This window comes from Jaculus jaculus, chromosome 1 (genome assembly GCF_020740685.1).
Source record: "Jaculus jaculus isolate mJacJac1 chromosome 1, mJacJac1.mat.Y.cur, whole genome shotgun sequence".
In the NCBI taxonomy this organism is placed as follows: domain Eukaryota; kingdom Metazoa; phylum Chordata; class Mammalia; order Rodentia; family Dipodidae; genus Jaculus; species Jaculus jaculus.
The window spans coordinates 342,286,799-342,304,442 of NC_059102.1; the positions used below are offsets into that span (position 1 = coordinate 342,286,799).

The 17,644-nt window shown below is 49.6% G+C and overlaps 1 protein-coding gene across 1 annotated transcript in view; it reads left to right on the plus strand.

Moving 5' to 3' along the window:
- Positions 1-6,059: 6,059 nt before the first annotated feature.
- Positions 6,060-17,644, plus strand: part of Mtarc2 (mitochondrial amidoxime reducing component 2) — a 34,086-nt gene continuing 22,501 nt past the window's right edge. The window contains exons 1-4 of the mRNA XM_004670115.2: positions 6,060-6,358; positions 10,072-10,245; positions 13,934-14,102; positions 15,680-15,820. Coding sequence (XP_004670172.2) covers positions 6,075-6,358; positions 10,072-10,245; positions 13,934-14,102; positions 15,680-15,820 — 768 coding nt within the window. The 5' untranslated portion in view covers positions 6,060-6,074. The remainder of the gene's footprint in view (positions 6,359-10,071; positions 10,246-13,933; positions 14,103-15,679; positions 15,821-17,644) is intronic.

Genomic DNA, 17,644 nt, shown 5'->3' on the forward strand with positions numbered 1-17,644 from the left:
TGTAGCTTCATGTCCAACAACTCTAGCCAGTGACAAATCTCCACGTCTGGTCTCTGGAGTTCCAATTCCGCCCCTCCAGCTATGCTACTCACAGTCCTGGAAAGCTTCATTGGGCCAGCAGCTCCTTAGTAGCCATCTCATGGTCCTGGCATCTCCACTGGCTTTCCACTGAAATCCATGGTTCATCCTCATGGTCCCATGGGATCTCTATGCAGGCAACCAGCAAACCTGCTTTATACTGCCCATGGCCATTTCCAAAATACAAGACTGGGTTGCAAACTCAATGACCGACCCTCTCTTTCCTGCATTTCTTATACTTTACAATACCAGGTAGGGTGCCAATTTGTTAATCCAGGGGGAATAAAGCAGACATTGAAGAACAGGACACTCCTTGAGCACTCAGGCCCCTCCAAAGGAGTCTACATTCTTCCTGTTGCCCCAGTGCAGGTCAGCTGGCCCAATCTCAAAGGTTGTAATCTCTCTATTGTAGCTGAGTGGGCAGCAGTTTCAGCCTAAAGATTTCTGTGCCACATCCCTCTGCTCAAACCAGTTCATTTCTACACAAAGCAACCCTGCACAACTTCTCAGGACATGGGCATAAGAGCAAGCTTCTCACATAAACTGCTAGCCCAGTCCAAGCAAAGCTCTTTCTCACCTTCATAAGCCAAACCTCACAGTCCATAATTCTTACTGCATTTCAGGTCTTTCAACTCTGACCAGAACAGTCCATCAAGATGTACTTACAGTACTGCAAGGTATCTCTTAGACCAAGGTTTCAAATCCTTCCACATTCCTCTTAAAAATTAGCTCCAAAAGGCCAAAGCCACACAGTTGGGTGTCCAGCAGCAATCCCACTCCTTGGTACCACTTTTCTGTTGCAGTCAGGTTCTCATTGCTGGTAGAAATCACCCAACCAAGAGCAGCTTGTGGAGGAAAAGAGGTTTATTTTGGCTTACAGGCTCGAGGAGAAACTCTACGATGGCAGGGGAAAACGATGGCTTGAGCAGAGGGTGGACATGCCCCCTGGCCAACATAAGGTGGACCTTAGCAACAGGAGAGTGTGCCAAACACTGGCAAGGGGAAACTGGCTATAACACCCATAAGCCAGCCCCCAACAATATGCTGCTTTCAAGAATTGTTAATCCCCAAATCTCCATCAGCTGGGAACCTAGCATTCAGAACACCTAAGTTTATGGGGGACACCTGCATCAAACCCCCACAGGTGTGGATGTATGAGAGGGTCCCAATTGGCTGGTGGGCTCAAGAGGCTCACTCAGGGAGGGCCAGCCCACAGGTGCACTAAGTCTGGGAAAAGTTAAGAGATGAGCAGGATGCTGTGCTGAGGAAGGGGTTAGCAGGTGGTGCCTGTGGCCACCTTGCATGACCCGGATTCAGGTGCGGGTTCTGGAGCTGCCCGAGCAGGTGAGCTAGTGTCCATGTTTCTGTGGGCCAGTGCCTATCTACCTACCTACCTGAACAAAAGCTCTCCTGCTCCTCATTTGCATCACCATGTAGTCCTGCTTGGCACTATTCCTTCGCAGAGCAGTCCAGGTGACTGTTCCATCCTACACTGCTCCCTAGGTGTTTCCAGCATAAAGCAACTGGATAAAAGCAGCTGATAGGAGGAAAGTGTTTATTTTGGCTTCCAGTCTTGAGGGGAAGCTCCAGGAAAGGCATGGCATGAGCAGAAGCTGGACATCATCTCTGCCACAGAAGGTGGAAACAGTAGCAGGAGAATGACCTGAACTCTATCCAAGGAGGGCTGGCTATAACACCCCTAAACCCAGCCCCAATAACACACCCCCTCCAACAAGGCTCCACTTTCCAAATTGCCATCGGCTAGGATGCAAGCATTCAAAACACAGGAGTTTATGGGGGACATCTGATTCAAACCACCACACCATGCTAAAGAGAGACAAGGCTTATCTCTACCAGCCTCAATTCTTACCTCTTGTCCCACATACTGGAACAATCCTAGAAAGCTGAGTGGTTTCCTGAACATGTCACACTGTTAGGGAGCCTACCTCCAGGGGTTTGATAGGCATGGAGCTCTGGCAGTCTGTGGCGGACAGGGAAGACTCTGACCTTCCTCAAGACTAGAGGGAAGGTGAGGTCAAGTCCAAGTTGATACACACCTCATAGGGGAATTTATGCTTATAAACAACTCCAGAAGTCTTGGCTGCTGACCATGAATGGAGCGTGTAAGGACTGGTGAAGGGATTTCAAGCAGGTTGTTTCCACAGGGGAACAAGGCACAGGAACAACTTGCTGTTTACTTTTCCCAAGAAATAACACGAGGGAGCCAAGCTTGGAATTGCCTGTAGTCCTAGTGCTTGGGAGGCCAAGGCAAGAGGAATCCCTGAGAGTTTGAGGCCATCCTGGGCTATATAGTGCCTTCTGTGACAGCATGCACTACAGAATGAGACTCTGTCTCAAAAAGAAAAAGCACAAAGTAACACTCTCTGGGGGAATTGTGTTTTAATATTTTATTTATTTTACTTATTTGTAAACACACTTGCACTTGTGTGTGCGCACAAGCACGTGTACATGTGCAAATCAAGGTCTCTTGCCACTGCAAGTGAATTCCTAGCCAATTGAGCCCTCACTGACAGGCTTTGTAAGCAAGTGCTTTCAACTACTGAGCTGTCTCATGGGCCCTTCAACACTCCTGTCTCCCCTTCTTCCAGTTTCCTCTCAACCCCTGGGGGTGGGTTTCTTTTCCAGGGAGTAGCCACACTGGCCTTGGGAGGGGGCCACAGGCTGGTATTAAATGTCCTGTGCCACAGTATAAGGGATCATCTTCTGAAAAACAAACTCCAATCTTAACTTAGGTAAGAAAATCCACCTGTCACCCAGCAGCTTGCTTGAGTGAGGCTTTTAAAGATAAAGACAGACATTCGTTGAATGATCTTATTTATTAACTAGGAGCAGTGTGGAAGGAGCAGAAGAGTGTCCTTATTTGAGCAGAGGTCACTGTTTCTTTTAAAGGAAAGTGAGGGGACAGAGAGAGGGAGCAAGTGGGAGCATCACTGGGGTACACAGGACCCCCTTTGCAGGGTCTTAGCCTCACAGATAAAAAAATTTAAAGACAGAGTCAGATAGAAATGAAAAGCATTTTACGGGAGTTAGAGAAAAAGCAAACAGGCTGGAGATTTCAGGAGCTGCTAAGGGGAGAAGGATAAGGGGAAAACAAGAAAGAAAGTAGTATTTTTTGAGTTAAAGGTCAGGAAAGCAGACAATGGAAGTCTTTGAGCAGAACTTCATGTCAAGGGTGGGGCAGTCTTAATTCCTGGGTATCAGGATTAGGCCCAGGTTGATTCCCAGCTCAAGCCACCCACATAAACAATCACAAAAAGGGGAGCAAGCATTTGGCATTTGTCAGCAGGGGCAAGAACATGCACATGGCCATGCGTGCCCACATATCTCTCTCTCTCTCTCTCTCTCTCTCTCTCTCTCTCACACACACACACACACACACACACACACACACGTGCACAAAAAAATCAGTAAAAGAACATTTTTAAAGCACTGACTTTAGGGCTGAAGAGATGACTCATTTGTTGAGGCACTTCCTGCCCAAGTGTGAAGGTCTAGACCTCTAGAGTTCCAATCTCCAGGTCTCCTGGAAGCAGCTGGGCCTGGAGTTGCCTGCCTGTGATCCTGGTCAGGCGGGAGAGCAAAGCGCTGAGGATAGAAGGAGCTTGTAGCAGTCAGGTTTGCGTCGCTGGCAGAAATCACCCGACCAAGAGCAGCTTGTGGGAATAAAAGGTTTATTTTGGCTTATAGACTGGCGGGGAAGTTCCATGATGGCAGGGGAAAACGATAGCATGAGCAGAGGGTGGACATCACCTCCTGGCCAACATCAGGTGGACAACAGGAACACTGGCAAGAGGAAACTGACTATAATACCATAAGCCCGCCCCAACAATACACCGCCTCCAGGAGGCGTTAGTTCCCAAATCACCACCAGCTGGGAACCTAGCATTCAGAATACCAAAGTTTATGGGGGACACCTGCATCAAACCACCGCAGAGCCCTGTAAGCTCTGTGTGGTGATTAAGTCTCCCATAAACTCATGTGTTCTAAATGCTTGATTCCAGCAGGTGGCAATATGGGAGGCGGAGGAGGTGTATTGTTGGGGTCAGGCTCTGGCAAGGGGGAGCTGGGCTCACTCTCTTGTTGCTGTTTCTCACCTGCTGGGGCAGACGTGATGTCCAGCCTTTGCTTGTGCCATAATTTCCCTCGTTATCATGAAGCTTCTCTTGAGGCTGTAAGCTGAAAGAAACCCTTTCTTCCCACTAGCTGCTTTCGATATGGTGTTTTGTCCCATGTAACACTGAAGTCAGGAAAAAAGGATTCCAAAAGATGGTGTGGAAGAGCTATGGAGCTGGAATCCATGGGCAAGCTCCTGTCCCCCCCGCAGGTGAGCTGATCCCCCGCCACACACACACACCACATTACACTCACACAAACAAAAATAAAAGAGAAAGTGGCACTGTCTGGATTAGAACTCAGAAAATGAGTAGGACGGGCTTCTGGGTTGTCTAAGTCCATTGCATCTATAAAGGGTAGTTACTTGCCCATTTTCTTATCATGCCTACAGATTCATCTTGTTTCTTTTCCTCTTCTGACTTCAGGCAGTTCTTTGAGGTTGTAAAGATTTCTCCTTATCTCAGTATGTCTTCCCCCTTGCCTGCGGGGGAGGGAGGGACTTGTACTATCTCCATTAACCATGTGACTAAGCCATGTGTAAGGGGGTTGCTGACCATTTCCCATGCAGTAGAAGAGGTGGCAGAGGATGCTATCATGCCACCATGCTGGTATTCACATGTCTCAAAGGGGTCTCTATAGACACCGAGATGCTATTTATGCTATCTGCATGAAGAACAGGTGTGTGTGTGTGTGTGTGTGTGTGTGTGTGTGTGTGTACGTGTACACTCACACACCCTGCTCTGTTGCTACTGCAAAAAACTGCCCAGCTGGCTTTATGTGGGTGGCTGGGGAATTGAACCCAAGTCAGCAGGCTTTGAAAGCAAGCCCTGTTCTCTCTAGTTCTCCAAAATGCAGGAAGGCCGTGGCTCATGCTACTGCTACCCGAGAAAGCTGACCTAGCTCTGAATTACATTCCACACAGTGCCCTGGAGACAGCTGACTTTAAATGGCCCTTCTGATGCCTTTTCTCCCTGCCTAGCATCCCCCTTCGGGAGCGCCTTCTGTGCCGCTCAAGTGCAGTGGAAAGGCGACAGAGCGGTCATTATTAATGGCCTTGCTCTGCTAGTTGGCAGACAGGAGCGTGCGGATTCTGTTCTGTGATTGGAGGGTAGGAGGGAGGTGACATCATCCTTTCTGATGGCAGGGTGTCGGTGCAGTACTAAATACGTTTATAGGAATTGCTTTCTGACCTTGTGTTGTAGGAGGGACATCACGATTTTGTCCTTCTTCCTTAATGGTCAATTAATAATTTTGTGATAGGGTCTGACTACGTAGCCTGGCCTTGCACACTGCCTCCACCTCCCAAGTGCCTGGGTGACACAGCTTGGCTCGCAGATCCGTTCTACGAAGTGCTTTAAGGAAGGAAGGTCAGAGGCGTACACTCCTGCTGTGGTCAGAACGAGCAGTAAGACCTCCTGGCAGCCTTGAACTCTTTTCAGGCAGTTAAAAAGTTACTTTGCGCAGGCGCAGGGGAGTAAGGAGGGGGAGGGGGAGCAGGAGGAGGGAGGGGGAGGCGGCGGTGGTGGTGGTGAAAGCGACAAGGCTCACAAGGGCTCCCCGAGACCTCGGGCGGTGGGCTAAGGGCCTCGCACGCAGGCGCACGAGGGAACCTGGCCACCCTTCCTGAGTCACTGAACCTGGCTGCAAAAGTTTCAGAAGCTCTGCGCCTGCGCCAGCTCTGGCTCCTCCTCCTCCTCCTGCTCCTCCTCCTCCTCCTCCTGCTCCTCCTCCTCCTCCTCCTGCTCCTCCTCCTCCTCCTCCTGCTCCTCCTCCTCCTCCTCCTGCTCCGGGCCCGGAGCCTTAAGCCCCTCCCGGCTGGCTCGGCCCCGTCGTCCTGCTTGCTCCCCTGTTCCTGGCCGGCCATGGGCTCGGGCTCGTCCGCGCTGGCCCGCCTCGGCCTCCCGGGCTCCCGGCTCCCCGCGCAGCCCCGGCCCGCCTGGCTCGGGGTCGCCGCGCTGGGACTGGCCGCGCTGGCGCTGGGGGCGGCGGCCTGGCACCGGAGGCGGTCCCGGAGGCCGCGGCGGCTGCAGCAGGTGGGCACCGTGTCGAAGCTGTGGATCTACCCGATCAAGTCCTGCAAGGGGGTGTCGGTGAGCTCGGCCGAGTGCACGGCCATGGGGCTGCGCCGCGGCCGGGTGCGCGACAGGTACGCCCGGGCCCCGCGTGGCGTCCAGCGGGGATGGCAGGGCGAGGGAGGCATTTCCAGGATTCTCACCCCTTTAATCCTTTGGCGGAGAAGGGCCATGCCCCCGGCCGTGGTAGTTTGGGGAAAGTGGATTGGTGCCAACCCGCAGCGTTTCTGAGTATAGGAGAGAATCTGACTTGCTTGTCTGCAAGGCTCCTGCTGCCCATAGATAGATGCCAACTGCAGGCTAGCAAAGGAAAAAAAAAAATGCCTGTAGCATCCGAAGGAGCCAAGTTGAACCTGAGGGTTGGTCAGACACATTGTGTTAGGCCTTTTTTGGGGCTCATCTGTCTCTGGCTCTGGGGACCACATCTAACAGAAGGAGCAGAGTAGGGGAAGATGTAGCAGGAGCTGCCAGGGAGGTAGCATCCGGCTGAGCCTCAAGACAAACATAAAGGAGCTTAAAGGAAAGCACACAGTTTAGTTGTGATGCACAATGGATTTGCCCTGAGAGGGAGTTCTGAAGGCCAGGGAGCTTGGACTTGAATCAAGGCCAGCTGCTGAGTGGGCATAAGCTTGGTAAGTCCTCTGGACTGGTCAGGGTGAAAGGCAGACTGATCACTTGGGTATTTCTTGAACCGCCTAAGGCGGTGTTGGGTTTTGGGAAGTTGCCCCCTCTGACGGGTTCAGTTTCCCACAGGATATCTGTGAGGCACTTACCTGCCAGTAGATCACTGAGGCTCAGCAAAGGACCTGTGCACTCCTTTTGATCTCTACACAGCCATTTTAAAAATAAATAAATAAATAAATAAATAAACTATTTATTTATTTGGGAGATACAGAAATAGAGAGAATGACCACACCAGGGCCTCCTGACCGTGCAAGCCAACTCAAGATGAATGTGCCCTTTGTGCATCAGGCTTTGGGGCACTGGGGAGTTGAGGCCATCAGGCGTTGCAAGCAAGCATCTTTAACCATGGAGTCATCTGTCCAGCTCTCCATCGCCATTTTCATTTTTATGTTATTGGAATGAGTAGTCTCCACTGTCAACTTGATTGGATAAATTGCCTAGGATACCTATTTCTGGGCATGTTGTTGAGGACAGTAGGTAAGCTACTGGTTGAAGTGGGAGGACCTACCTTAAATATGTGCTGGGACCTCAGATTGGAGAGAAGAAACCTAGCTAAGCAGCAGTTTGGGGCTCCCTCTGCTTCCTGACTGGACTGAACGTGACCAGATGCGTCATGCTTCTGCCGCCATGTCTTCCCCTACTGGGATGGACTGGAGCCCCTGGAACTGTAAACCAAAGTAAATCCTTCCTCCAGTAACCACTTCAGAGGTTTGTATTTCTAAGATGTTTTGATAAGCAAGTGTTAAATATGAGTCATTTGGCACGGGAGCTGGAGAGGTGGCTCAGCGATTAAAGGTGATTGCTTGAATTATTTGGCTGAATTCATTCATTTATTTTGGGAATTTTAATACATGAACATATTGTCATTTGATCATAGTCCCTATGACTCCTATTTCTCTCGTTAGTCCCTTCTCTGAACCCCGTTCCAGTGCACCACCTCTTCTGTCCATGTTTTCTTCCTTTTCTCATCTTGAAGCTACTTACCGTCAGGTATCTGGTCACGGCAAGGAGAAGATCAACCGATACCAACACCGCTAGTGTTGGGTGACCCTCAGTGCAGGACGCTGGGCCCAGCCCCCCCCCCCCCCCCCCCACGCAGGCCTGCAGCTCTCAGGACCGAGGTCTTCCTTCCTGGTTGGCATGGTTTAACTGTTTCTGTGCCTGGGCAGAAGAGAGAAGTTTGCAAGTTGTCCATTCAGGGAACCTTGTGGCAGAGACTACCCACTGCCCTGTGTTCATGCCAGGCTACATGGATGTATGTCCTTTGAGGACTGCTGTCCACCTGAAGGATGTGGGCTGCACTGGAAAAATCTTATCTCTGAGAAGTGTCATCGGTGTGGGACTTGCAACTTTCCACTCCCCATTCTCATCTCAGAGTTGTTTTCTTTCTCTCTCTTTGTTAATGGTGGGTGTGTGTGTGCATGTGCGTGTGTGTGTGCGTGTGTGTGTGTGTGTGTGTCACAGTGTGGAGGCCAGAGGACAATTGTGAGGTGTGTGTCCTCTTTCCACCTTTTTTTTTGTAAGTTATTGTATGGGAGAGAGAATTGGCACGCCAGGGCCTCCAGCCACTGCAGTGGAACTCCAGACGCGTGCGCCCTCTTGTGCACATGTGCTGTAACATTGCACACTTGCGTCACCTTGTGCATCTGGCTTACATGGGACCTGGAGAGCCAAACATGGGTCCTTAGTGTTTGCAGGCAAGCACCTTAACTACTAAGCCATCTCTCCATTCCTCCACCTTCTTTTTGAGCAGAGTCTCTCTTGATGTGTAGGTCTAGCTGACCCACACGCCTCAGAATTCTCCTGGCCCCACCTCCCATTGCCGAAGGTGCATTGGGACCACAGATGTGTTAGGTGCTCCTTTGTGTCTCACTTTATGGGGAGGGCTTGCAAGCAAGTGCCTTTAACTGCTGAGCCATCTCCTAGCTCCTCATTCCAAATTTCTAATGCTGGAGACTTTTTTAAAAAACTCTTTTATTCCCTGGGATTCCTGTCCCAGTTCACATGAATGGGAATCACCAAAAGGGAAGGCAACTTTTGTAGAGTGTGAGTCTGTCTCTGTGTCATTCTGAAGCTGTGATTAAAGGTGTTTTTTTTTTTGGGGGGGACCATTAAGAGAGTGCTCCGACCTTACTTAAGTGTGAAAGATGAGGCAAACTTGTTTATTTCTGGAAGGGCTCCATGCACAGTGACATTGGCTACTCCGCAACACAGACTGTTCATCCTGAGGAGACAGGCCTTCCCTTCTGCCCTCCCTCCTTCCCTTTCTCCCTCCCAGGACTTGAGGAATCTCAGGTTTCCACTCTTCCCTATTATCACAGTGTTATCTTCCTAGTTTGATGGTTACTGCTGGGCTAGGATTATTACCACCATGGGGAGAAAGAATGTTTGCTTTGTTTCTGCTTGTCGACTTCCCTGGGCACTGGTTCACAAAAAGAACTGCATCAGGTTTCCCTTGTTTGGAGCAGCAAATTCTTGAGATGTTGTGGGATGAACTCTGGAGTGGAAGATACAGCAGTGAACTGTACGCACAGCAGATATATTGAGTTAAATTTTTTTCTTTAGGTTAGTTGATTTAGGCTTCATTTTGTGGGCTAGATATTATTATCCCTGTATTGCAGGTAAGAGAACAGTATTAGATAGGATAAGTGTCTCGCTCAAAACCACAAATCCAACATGTGCTGAAGGGTCTTGAACTCAGATCTATGTGAGTATCTTTAACTGCTGAGCCATCTAGCAATCGTGCTGTTTGTAGGAAGCCAGTGTATGGTCTATATAATGTAGGACGTGCTTGCAAAAACTGAAGGCCTGGGTTTACCCACATAAAGTATAAAGTAGTGCATGGGTTTGGAGTTCATTTGTAGTCTAGCATATCCTATCTGCCTCTCTACTTTCAAATAAATAAATAAAATTATTTTTAAAAGGCTCCTTTGGGGAGCAACAATATTAGACTAAGAGATCTGGGCCGACCCGGAAAATTGATCTAGAGAGTAACTGTCAGGTCTGCAGCTAGGGCGAATGAAGTGTGAGGCAGTGGAGAGCTGCAGGAAGTTCTCGTGGCGCGAGGAGGCTCTTCTGAGTGTGCCTTTCTGCTCCTCTGCAGGTTTTGGCTGGTGATTAAGGAAGATGGGCACACAGTCACTGCCCGGCAGGAGCCTCGCCTTGTGCTGGTCTCCATCACCTTGGAGAACGACTGTCTGAGCCTCACGGCCCCAGGCATGGGTCAGCTGGTCGTGCCCATCAAGCTGCCTTCTTCCAACAAGATCCACGACTGCAGGTATTCTGCTGGGGAACAGCGGGGAGCTGCAGCCCATCGGATTCTCCTGCCTTTGCTGGAGTTTCCACCAGCTCCTTAGGTGATGACGTTGGAAAAGGAAATGTTTAGGAGGGGGAAAGCTGTGCATGTGGGGCATTGGACTGCTGTCTCCAGGAAGACTGGACTGGTCGTGGGTCACTCAAACCAAGCTGGATTTGAGCTCACTGTCCTCCCCTCCCAGGTGTCTGCTTTAAAAAAAAAATTACTTATTTGATAGAGGGAGGGAGAGATTGTGTGCACCAGGGCCTTTAACCACTGCAGATAAACTCTAGATGCACGCACCATCTTGGGCAGCTGGCTTACGTGGGTACTGGGGAACCTGGGTCTTTTGTCTTTACATGTCAATACCTTAACCATCGAGCCATCCCTCCAGTCCCACCTCTTTTGAGGTAGGCTCTTGCTCTAGCCCAGGCTGACCTACAATTCACTATGTAGTCTCAGGCTGGCCTCAAACTCACAGTGATCCTCCTACCTCTGCCTCCCGAGTGCTGGGATCGAAAGCCATGTGGTACCACGCCTGGCCAGGAGTCTGCTTTTAGTATCTGTGTGCAGGGTGGAGAAACAATTTTCCAAAAACCAAAGGTTTTAAACAGATGTGTTCACTTAAGAGAAAAACAAGACACAGCAACTCTGTTGTCTTTGAAAGCCTGTAGGTACCCACTGGTGCGGAGGGTGGTGGGTGTGTTTGTCGCCTGGCAGACTCACTGTCACCCAGAGCAGCTTTTCCCCTTATGGCTCTACCTGGCCACCTGGGCAGAACTCTGAAAGGAAAGAGGGAAATGAGTAAGGTCTGGAGACAACAGGTGAGGTCTGTTTACATGCTCTGTTGCATGAGTCCATTGCAGTTTTGGACAGGGTAGCAGTGGAGTCTGGATCTGCGGCGGGTGGATGAAACTATCCAATGACACAGGTAGATTCGGTGTCCTGATCTTTCCAGCAGCTGGACATTGGTACGTAGTTGAGCATGAATTGTTTTGCTTTTGGAAGTAGGGATTGAACTCAGGCCTTTTATATGCTCAACATATGTGCCACCAGGGAGGTATGCCCCAGTCCCTTCTCTTATTTGCTGACTAACTTACCTGTTTGGCGGGCGGGGGGAGAATATGAAAGAATGAGTCAGAGTCTCATATGTTCCCTGGTTGGCCTAACACTCGTTACGTAGCTGGGATGACCTTGAACTTCTCATCTTCCTCACTCTACCTCCCCAGTGCTGGGGTTACTGGTGTGTCCACTGAGCCTGGTTTTAGGCAATGCTGGAGATGGAACCCGGGGTTTCTGCTTCCTCGGCAAGCATTCTGGGAACTAAGCTACATTCTCAGCCCCCTTGCGCCTTTAGAAGCTGCTATTTTGGGTGGTTTTTGTTTTGTTTAAAGATGTAGCCCAGGCTGGTCTCCAACTTTCAGTCCCCACCCTCAGGCGCCAGTGCTAGGGTTACAGGTGTGTGCCATTCGGTCTGGCAGATAAACTTTAAAAGATTGGATTGTTTGCCTTGGGAACTGCTAAAAACTAAATATATGATAGGAAGCAAGTTGTGTCTAATTAGCTAAGGTTGCTGTAACAAAATGACAACAAAAGAACAAAATAGACTGGGCTGCGTTAAAAAGCACACTTATTTCTATGGCTCAGGAGGCTGAGAAATTGAAGCTCACGGTGCTGGTAGGTCGGTGGCTGGTGAGGGCCCACATTTCAGCCACAGATGGGTCCCATCTCATCATTTCCTCGCATAGCCTTCCCTTGAAATGAGGGGAAGAATGCATTTTATAAAGTCATCTGGGGGTAGGTGAGTGCCTCAAGGGTAGAATGTTTGCCTGGCATGGGCACTGCCCTTGATTTGATCCTCAGAACTGGAAAAAACAAAACAAAACAAAACAAAACAAAACAAAACAAAACAAAACAAAACAAAAACCCACCAGTGAAACAATAACAATAAGAAGGCATTAGTCCTGTTGTGACCTCTCATTGACCTTACCTCCCAGAGACTCCCTTCGGGCACTGCCACACTTGCAGCGGGGGAGACAGTGCCTCTCAGAGACTCGTGGGAAGTGCCAACAGGGATTTCCAGAGCTTCAAATAAAATGAAACAGCCTGCAGCCTCAAGCTTGAAAAGGAAGTCCTTTGACGCAGCCATCTGGAGAAGGCTGAAGTGTCATGGATGTCACTGAGTCTGGTTTTCTACCTTTCCTTATTAGTGTCTTGAACCTGTTTCCTCAGTGGAGGGTTAATTTGTGGGGGAGAGCTACTAGAAGCCAGCCTAACTTCTTGATTATCAGAGATTTCTCAGTGGCCATTGTCTGAGAAGGCCATGCTTAAACTGGGTGTGATGGTACGTGCCTGTGATCTCAGTTTGGGAGGCAGAGACAGGACTGGGAGTTCAAGGACAGCCTCGCCTACCTGGTGAGTCTCTTGTTTCAAAAAACAAAGAACACAACTAAACCATGCTTATGTTTTAAAGGAGGAAGCAAGAAATGACTTCCAGTGTAGTCAATCACTTTTGGGATCTGGTGCTAAAGACTAGCTAGGTAGCTTTTTTATTTTTTATATGAAACTTGATGTATATATTTGGATATAATTAAGTTAGTTACAGAAATGATGGTTGCTTTATTAAACATTAAAAATTCTTCCAAAAAGAAAAAACTTCAACTGTAGACAGTGTCCAACCAAAGTTTTATTTTTATTTTTGTAACTGATACAATAGTTTCCTTTGGGAAACAGCAGAACAAAGCCACATAAGATGGTTCAGAAAGCAAGTGTCACCTCTGGGCCCAAAATGTGTGGTTGTTTCTCCTCCAACAACCAGTCAGCCATGCACATCAGCTGGTTTCCTGTCCAATTCTGACCTGGTCTACCTGGAGATACCATTGGACTTCACAGGTTCAGAGCTGTATGCCACGAGTCTGCCCCCACTTCACAAGCCAGTGATGATTTCAGACTGAGCTCTGAACGCATCAGCTATGAATAGTGATTTCCAGCCCTCCTCGCTGGCTGCAGTTTGCTAGAGTGGCTCACAGACGTGGGGAATCGTGTTTGCAGTTTATTATAATGGGTGCTCAAGGGTGAGGGTGAGTGGAATGGAAGCTCTGGCTGGGGGAAGATGTGGGGCATGGAGCTCCTGTGGGCTCTCTGTGTGGGCCACGCTTTAGACACCTCCCTGTGCACAGCAGTCTAGAAGCTCTTCAAACCCAGTCCTCAGTGGTTTTATGAAGTCTTGATTACATAGGTGTGATTGATAAAATAATTGGCCATTCATTGATAGACTCAACTTTGAACCTGTGTTCCATGCGTATGTGTCGGGGTGGAGGGGACCGAAGTCCAGCTCCCTGATCATGTGGTCAGCTCTCCTGGCAGCCAGTTCCCCCGACCTTCAGGTTACTCGGTCATAACAGCAGCGTGTAACCGTTTCCTCTGCCTTTCCATTTTCCCGACACCGCCAGGCTGATTGGGTGCTGCTTGCTCTGCTCCTTCCCAGCACTCCGCAGGTTCCCTTGTGTGACTTTGCAGCGCCCTGCTTTCCGAGCGAGCATGTTGTAGGCCCTTCTCTGCTCTTGCCTAGCCTCTCCTAAGGATATCTTATCAGCCCACTGGGAGGCTCAGGTCACCAGCCCCAGGGTGTTGACATAAGTAACCTGGTGTTCCCTTGTGACCCTTTCAGGATATTTGGCCTGGACATTAAAGGCAGAGACTGCGGCAATGAGGCAGCACAGTGGTTCACCGACTACCTGAAAACAGAGCCGTACAGGCTGGTTCAGTTTGAAACATCCATGAAGGGAAGAACAGCAAAGAAAATTTTCCCTTCTGAAACATACCTTCAGAATTACCAGGCGAGTTTGCGGGGCTTTCATCGTGTTCCTACCATAGGCTCTGTGGCTTCCTTCTCAGCCTATAGGAGCCCTCCCCTCGAGACACCCAGTTAGGGAAGCTGGGCGGCAGCGCAGCCGGGTGGCCCAGGTACGGTCTTAGGTAGAGACGCTGAGGCTGGGTGAGGGAGCTGGATGCGGAGAACTGGACTGGACGTGGGAGGTGCGTGGAGGGCGGAGCCAGGCTGACCTACTGATGTGAAGATTCAGGAAGAAATTGGCAGGCAGCTGTAAATGGTGGCTCATGCTTATCATAGCAGCATTTGGGAGGCTGGAGGCAGGAGGATTGCTGTGAGTTCTAGGCCAGCCTTGACTAAGAATGAGATCCTGTCTCAAACCAAACCAGAAAAAGAAAAAAGTGGCTCCTAAGCAACGCGGAGATAGTGGTTGGAAGTTCTTCTGAGTTTCCTGAGTTGACAGATGCAGGCTTTCCACAGGTCACCTGTGGCCCATGCAGGGTCATTATTTCAGGGGCTGGGAAAGCCCTTTCTCGTACGGAGAAATGTGTCAGCCACCCCTCAAAGGTTCTGTGATGAGCCAAGGTTAAAGATGAAAGCACCTCAGGGGTTCTCCCTGGAGCCCTCAAATGTCAAGCTTTTTGAGGCAGGGACACCCCTCCCCATAGCATCTAGATAATATATACCCCCATTACCCTCTTATCTGCCTCCCACTCCCACAAAACCCTTATTCTTCCATCACTCATCAGTGCCTCCAGCACAGAAGAGAATCTCCTCAGCAGCCATCAGCTGCTGTAAGCTCGAGTCCCTCCTCTGTCCCTGTTACCTGGCCTCATACGCAGGCCTTGTGCAGGTTACCACAGCTGCTGGGTTCAGGAAAACAATGCCCTTGTCATGTCCAGCTGACAGAGTTACACAGCACTCCAGAGAAGAGTTTTTACTTTTAAAATAAATACATATATACACACACACATATGTGTATATATTATTATACTCTTTTGTTCCATCGACTCTGCTTCTGTTTCTCTGGGCAACTCCTCAGTAGGGTCACGGGATTCACTGTGGGGTCATGAAGGCCTCAGTTGTGGGTGAGCATGCCTCAGGGTATTCCTACCCACTCTGTGGCTCTTACAGTGTCTCCGCCCCTCTTCTGCAATGTTCCCTGAGCCACCGTGTCTGCCACCATCACCCTGGAGCTAGTTGCTGTGCCAGCAGAAAGAACGGTGTTCAGGGTGGGATTTCCTATGTTTGTTACTAGAACAGTGCCTGGTACCCACACATCTCAGTAGATGCTTGTTGAGTGGGTGGGTATTGATGAAATTTTCATTAGAGTGAGGTGGATTGGAGTAGCTCCCTTCCTGTGCAGCGAGGCAATGGGAAGGGCTGATAAGTGCTGTCAGCCAGGACCGCCCTACGTGCGGGCAGGAGCCACGTTCCCTTGCTGGGAAGCCTGCCTGCAAGGCCCACTCTCCTCTCCCTCCTGAGCGCCGCTTTTGCCTCGTGTGCTTACAAGGCTTGGCTTCTGGATGTCGACGAGTTGGCCGCTAGGTTGAGCAGTGTGTCCGTGCTGTGTCCCTGGCATAGGTGGCCTACCCAGACTGCAGCCCCCTCCTGATCCACACCGAGGCCTCACTGGCAGATCTCAACACCCGGATGGAGAAGAAAATTACAATGGAGTACTTCAGGCCAAACATCGTGGTGACCGGCTGTGACGCTTTTGAGGAGGTAAGCGACTCAGTGACGGGATGGGGCATCGTGCTTGGACATGCTGCCCACAGAGTTTGGCAACAGCCCAGATCTCAAGGCGGGGAGTGGAGAGACCCACCCAGCTCACCCGGGTCTTCTAGAGTTGTTTACTTACGCCTGTCGTCAGCACTTTCTGGCTTCAAGGGGGCGCTGCTCACCCTTCCGCCCTCTGACTCCAGAGCGCACCAGGCTTCAACTTGTAGTGGTTCTGAGGCCAACAGCCTAGGCCTACCTGTAGTCTAGATGGTTCTGTATAGCTCTAGCTGTGGGTCTCAGACGACACTGTCTAGTTCTAGCCATGATCTTTTTAAAAAATAAATATTTGGGGGCTGGAGAGATGGCTTAGCAGTTAAGGCATTTGCCTACAAAGCCAAACGATTCCTGTTTGATTCTCTAGGACCCACGTAAGCCAGATGTACAGGGGGCACATGCGTCTGGAGTTTGTTAGCAGTGGCTAGAGGCACTGGTGTGCCCCCCTTCTGCCTCTTTCTCTCAAGTAAATAAATAAAATATTTTAAAGAATATTTATTTATTTATTTGAGACAGAGACAGAATGGGTACACGAGAACCTCTAGCAATGGCAGACGAACATCTCCTTCTTACTCTTTTTATTTTATTTTATTTTATTTTTTATTTTATTTTATTTTTTGGTTTTTCAAGGTAGGGTCTCTCTCTAGCTCAGGCTGACCTGGAATTCACTATTTATTCTCAGGGTGGCCTTGAACTCACAGTGATCCTCCTACCCCTGCCTCCCGAATGCTGGGATTAAAGGCATGCGCCACCACTCCTGGCTCCTTCTTACATTTGTTAATTTTGAAAACATCCGTTATCAGGCTGGAGAGAAGGCTCAGCAATTAAAGGCACTTGCTTGCACATCCTGCTGGCCTGTGTTCAGTTTCCCAGTACCCACATAAAACCAAATACACAAAGGGGCACATGAATCTGAAGTTTGTTTGCAGCAGCAGGAGGCCCTGGTGTGTGCTCATATTCTCTTTTTCTCCATCTCTCTCTGTCACAAATAAATATATGTACACGCTTATGTAAATATATATATATATATATGTTGTTTGTTTTTTGGTTTTTCAAGGTAGAGTCTCACTCTAGCCCAGGCTGACCTGTAATTTACTCTGTAGTCTCAGGGTGGCCTCGAACTCAAATAAATGTTTTTAAGTGCCATCCTACTCCTGGGCCAGGCCCCTTGTCTAGGCACCGTGGGTACAGAGATAAAAAGCTAGGGACCCTGCCTTTCAGGATGCTCCGAGATGAAAGGCAGTGTGAGAGGTGTGGCCCTGAGACATTGGCAGTCCAAAGAGAAGCACAAACTCACAAGATGCACAGGCGATTAGGAGTAGGTTGTTGGCTTGGAGGAATGGCTTAGTGGTTAAGGCATTGGCCTGCGAAGCCAAAGGACCCAGATTCAATTCCCCAGGACTCTGTGTAAGCCACATGTATCTGGAGTTTGTTTACAGTGGCTGAAGGCCCTGGCGTGCCCATTCTCTCTCTTTGCCTTTCTCTCTTGCTCTCACTGAAATCGATTAAAAAACAAAACAACAACAACAACAACAAAACGAAGTAGGTTGTCAAATCTTCTCAGAGAAGAGAGACAGGGGTGCAGGGAGGACCAGCCAAGCGACCTGAAAACAAGGCTGTGCATCTGCCTCCTGACTTGTACTGCTCACAGGCCAGGGAGTTGGGGGCCATTGTGGACCAAGAGCGCCTGCTGATGGAAGGTGTGAGGGTGTACGAGGCTGCGAGCAAAGGGTCTCCCTGGGATGTTTTGGGATCCTAGACACACATTCCTCT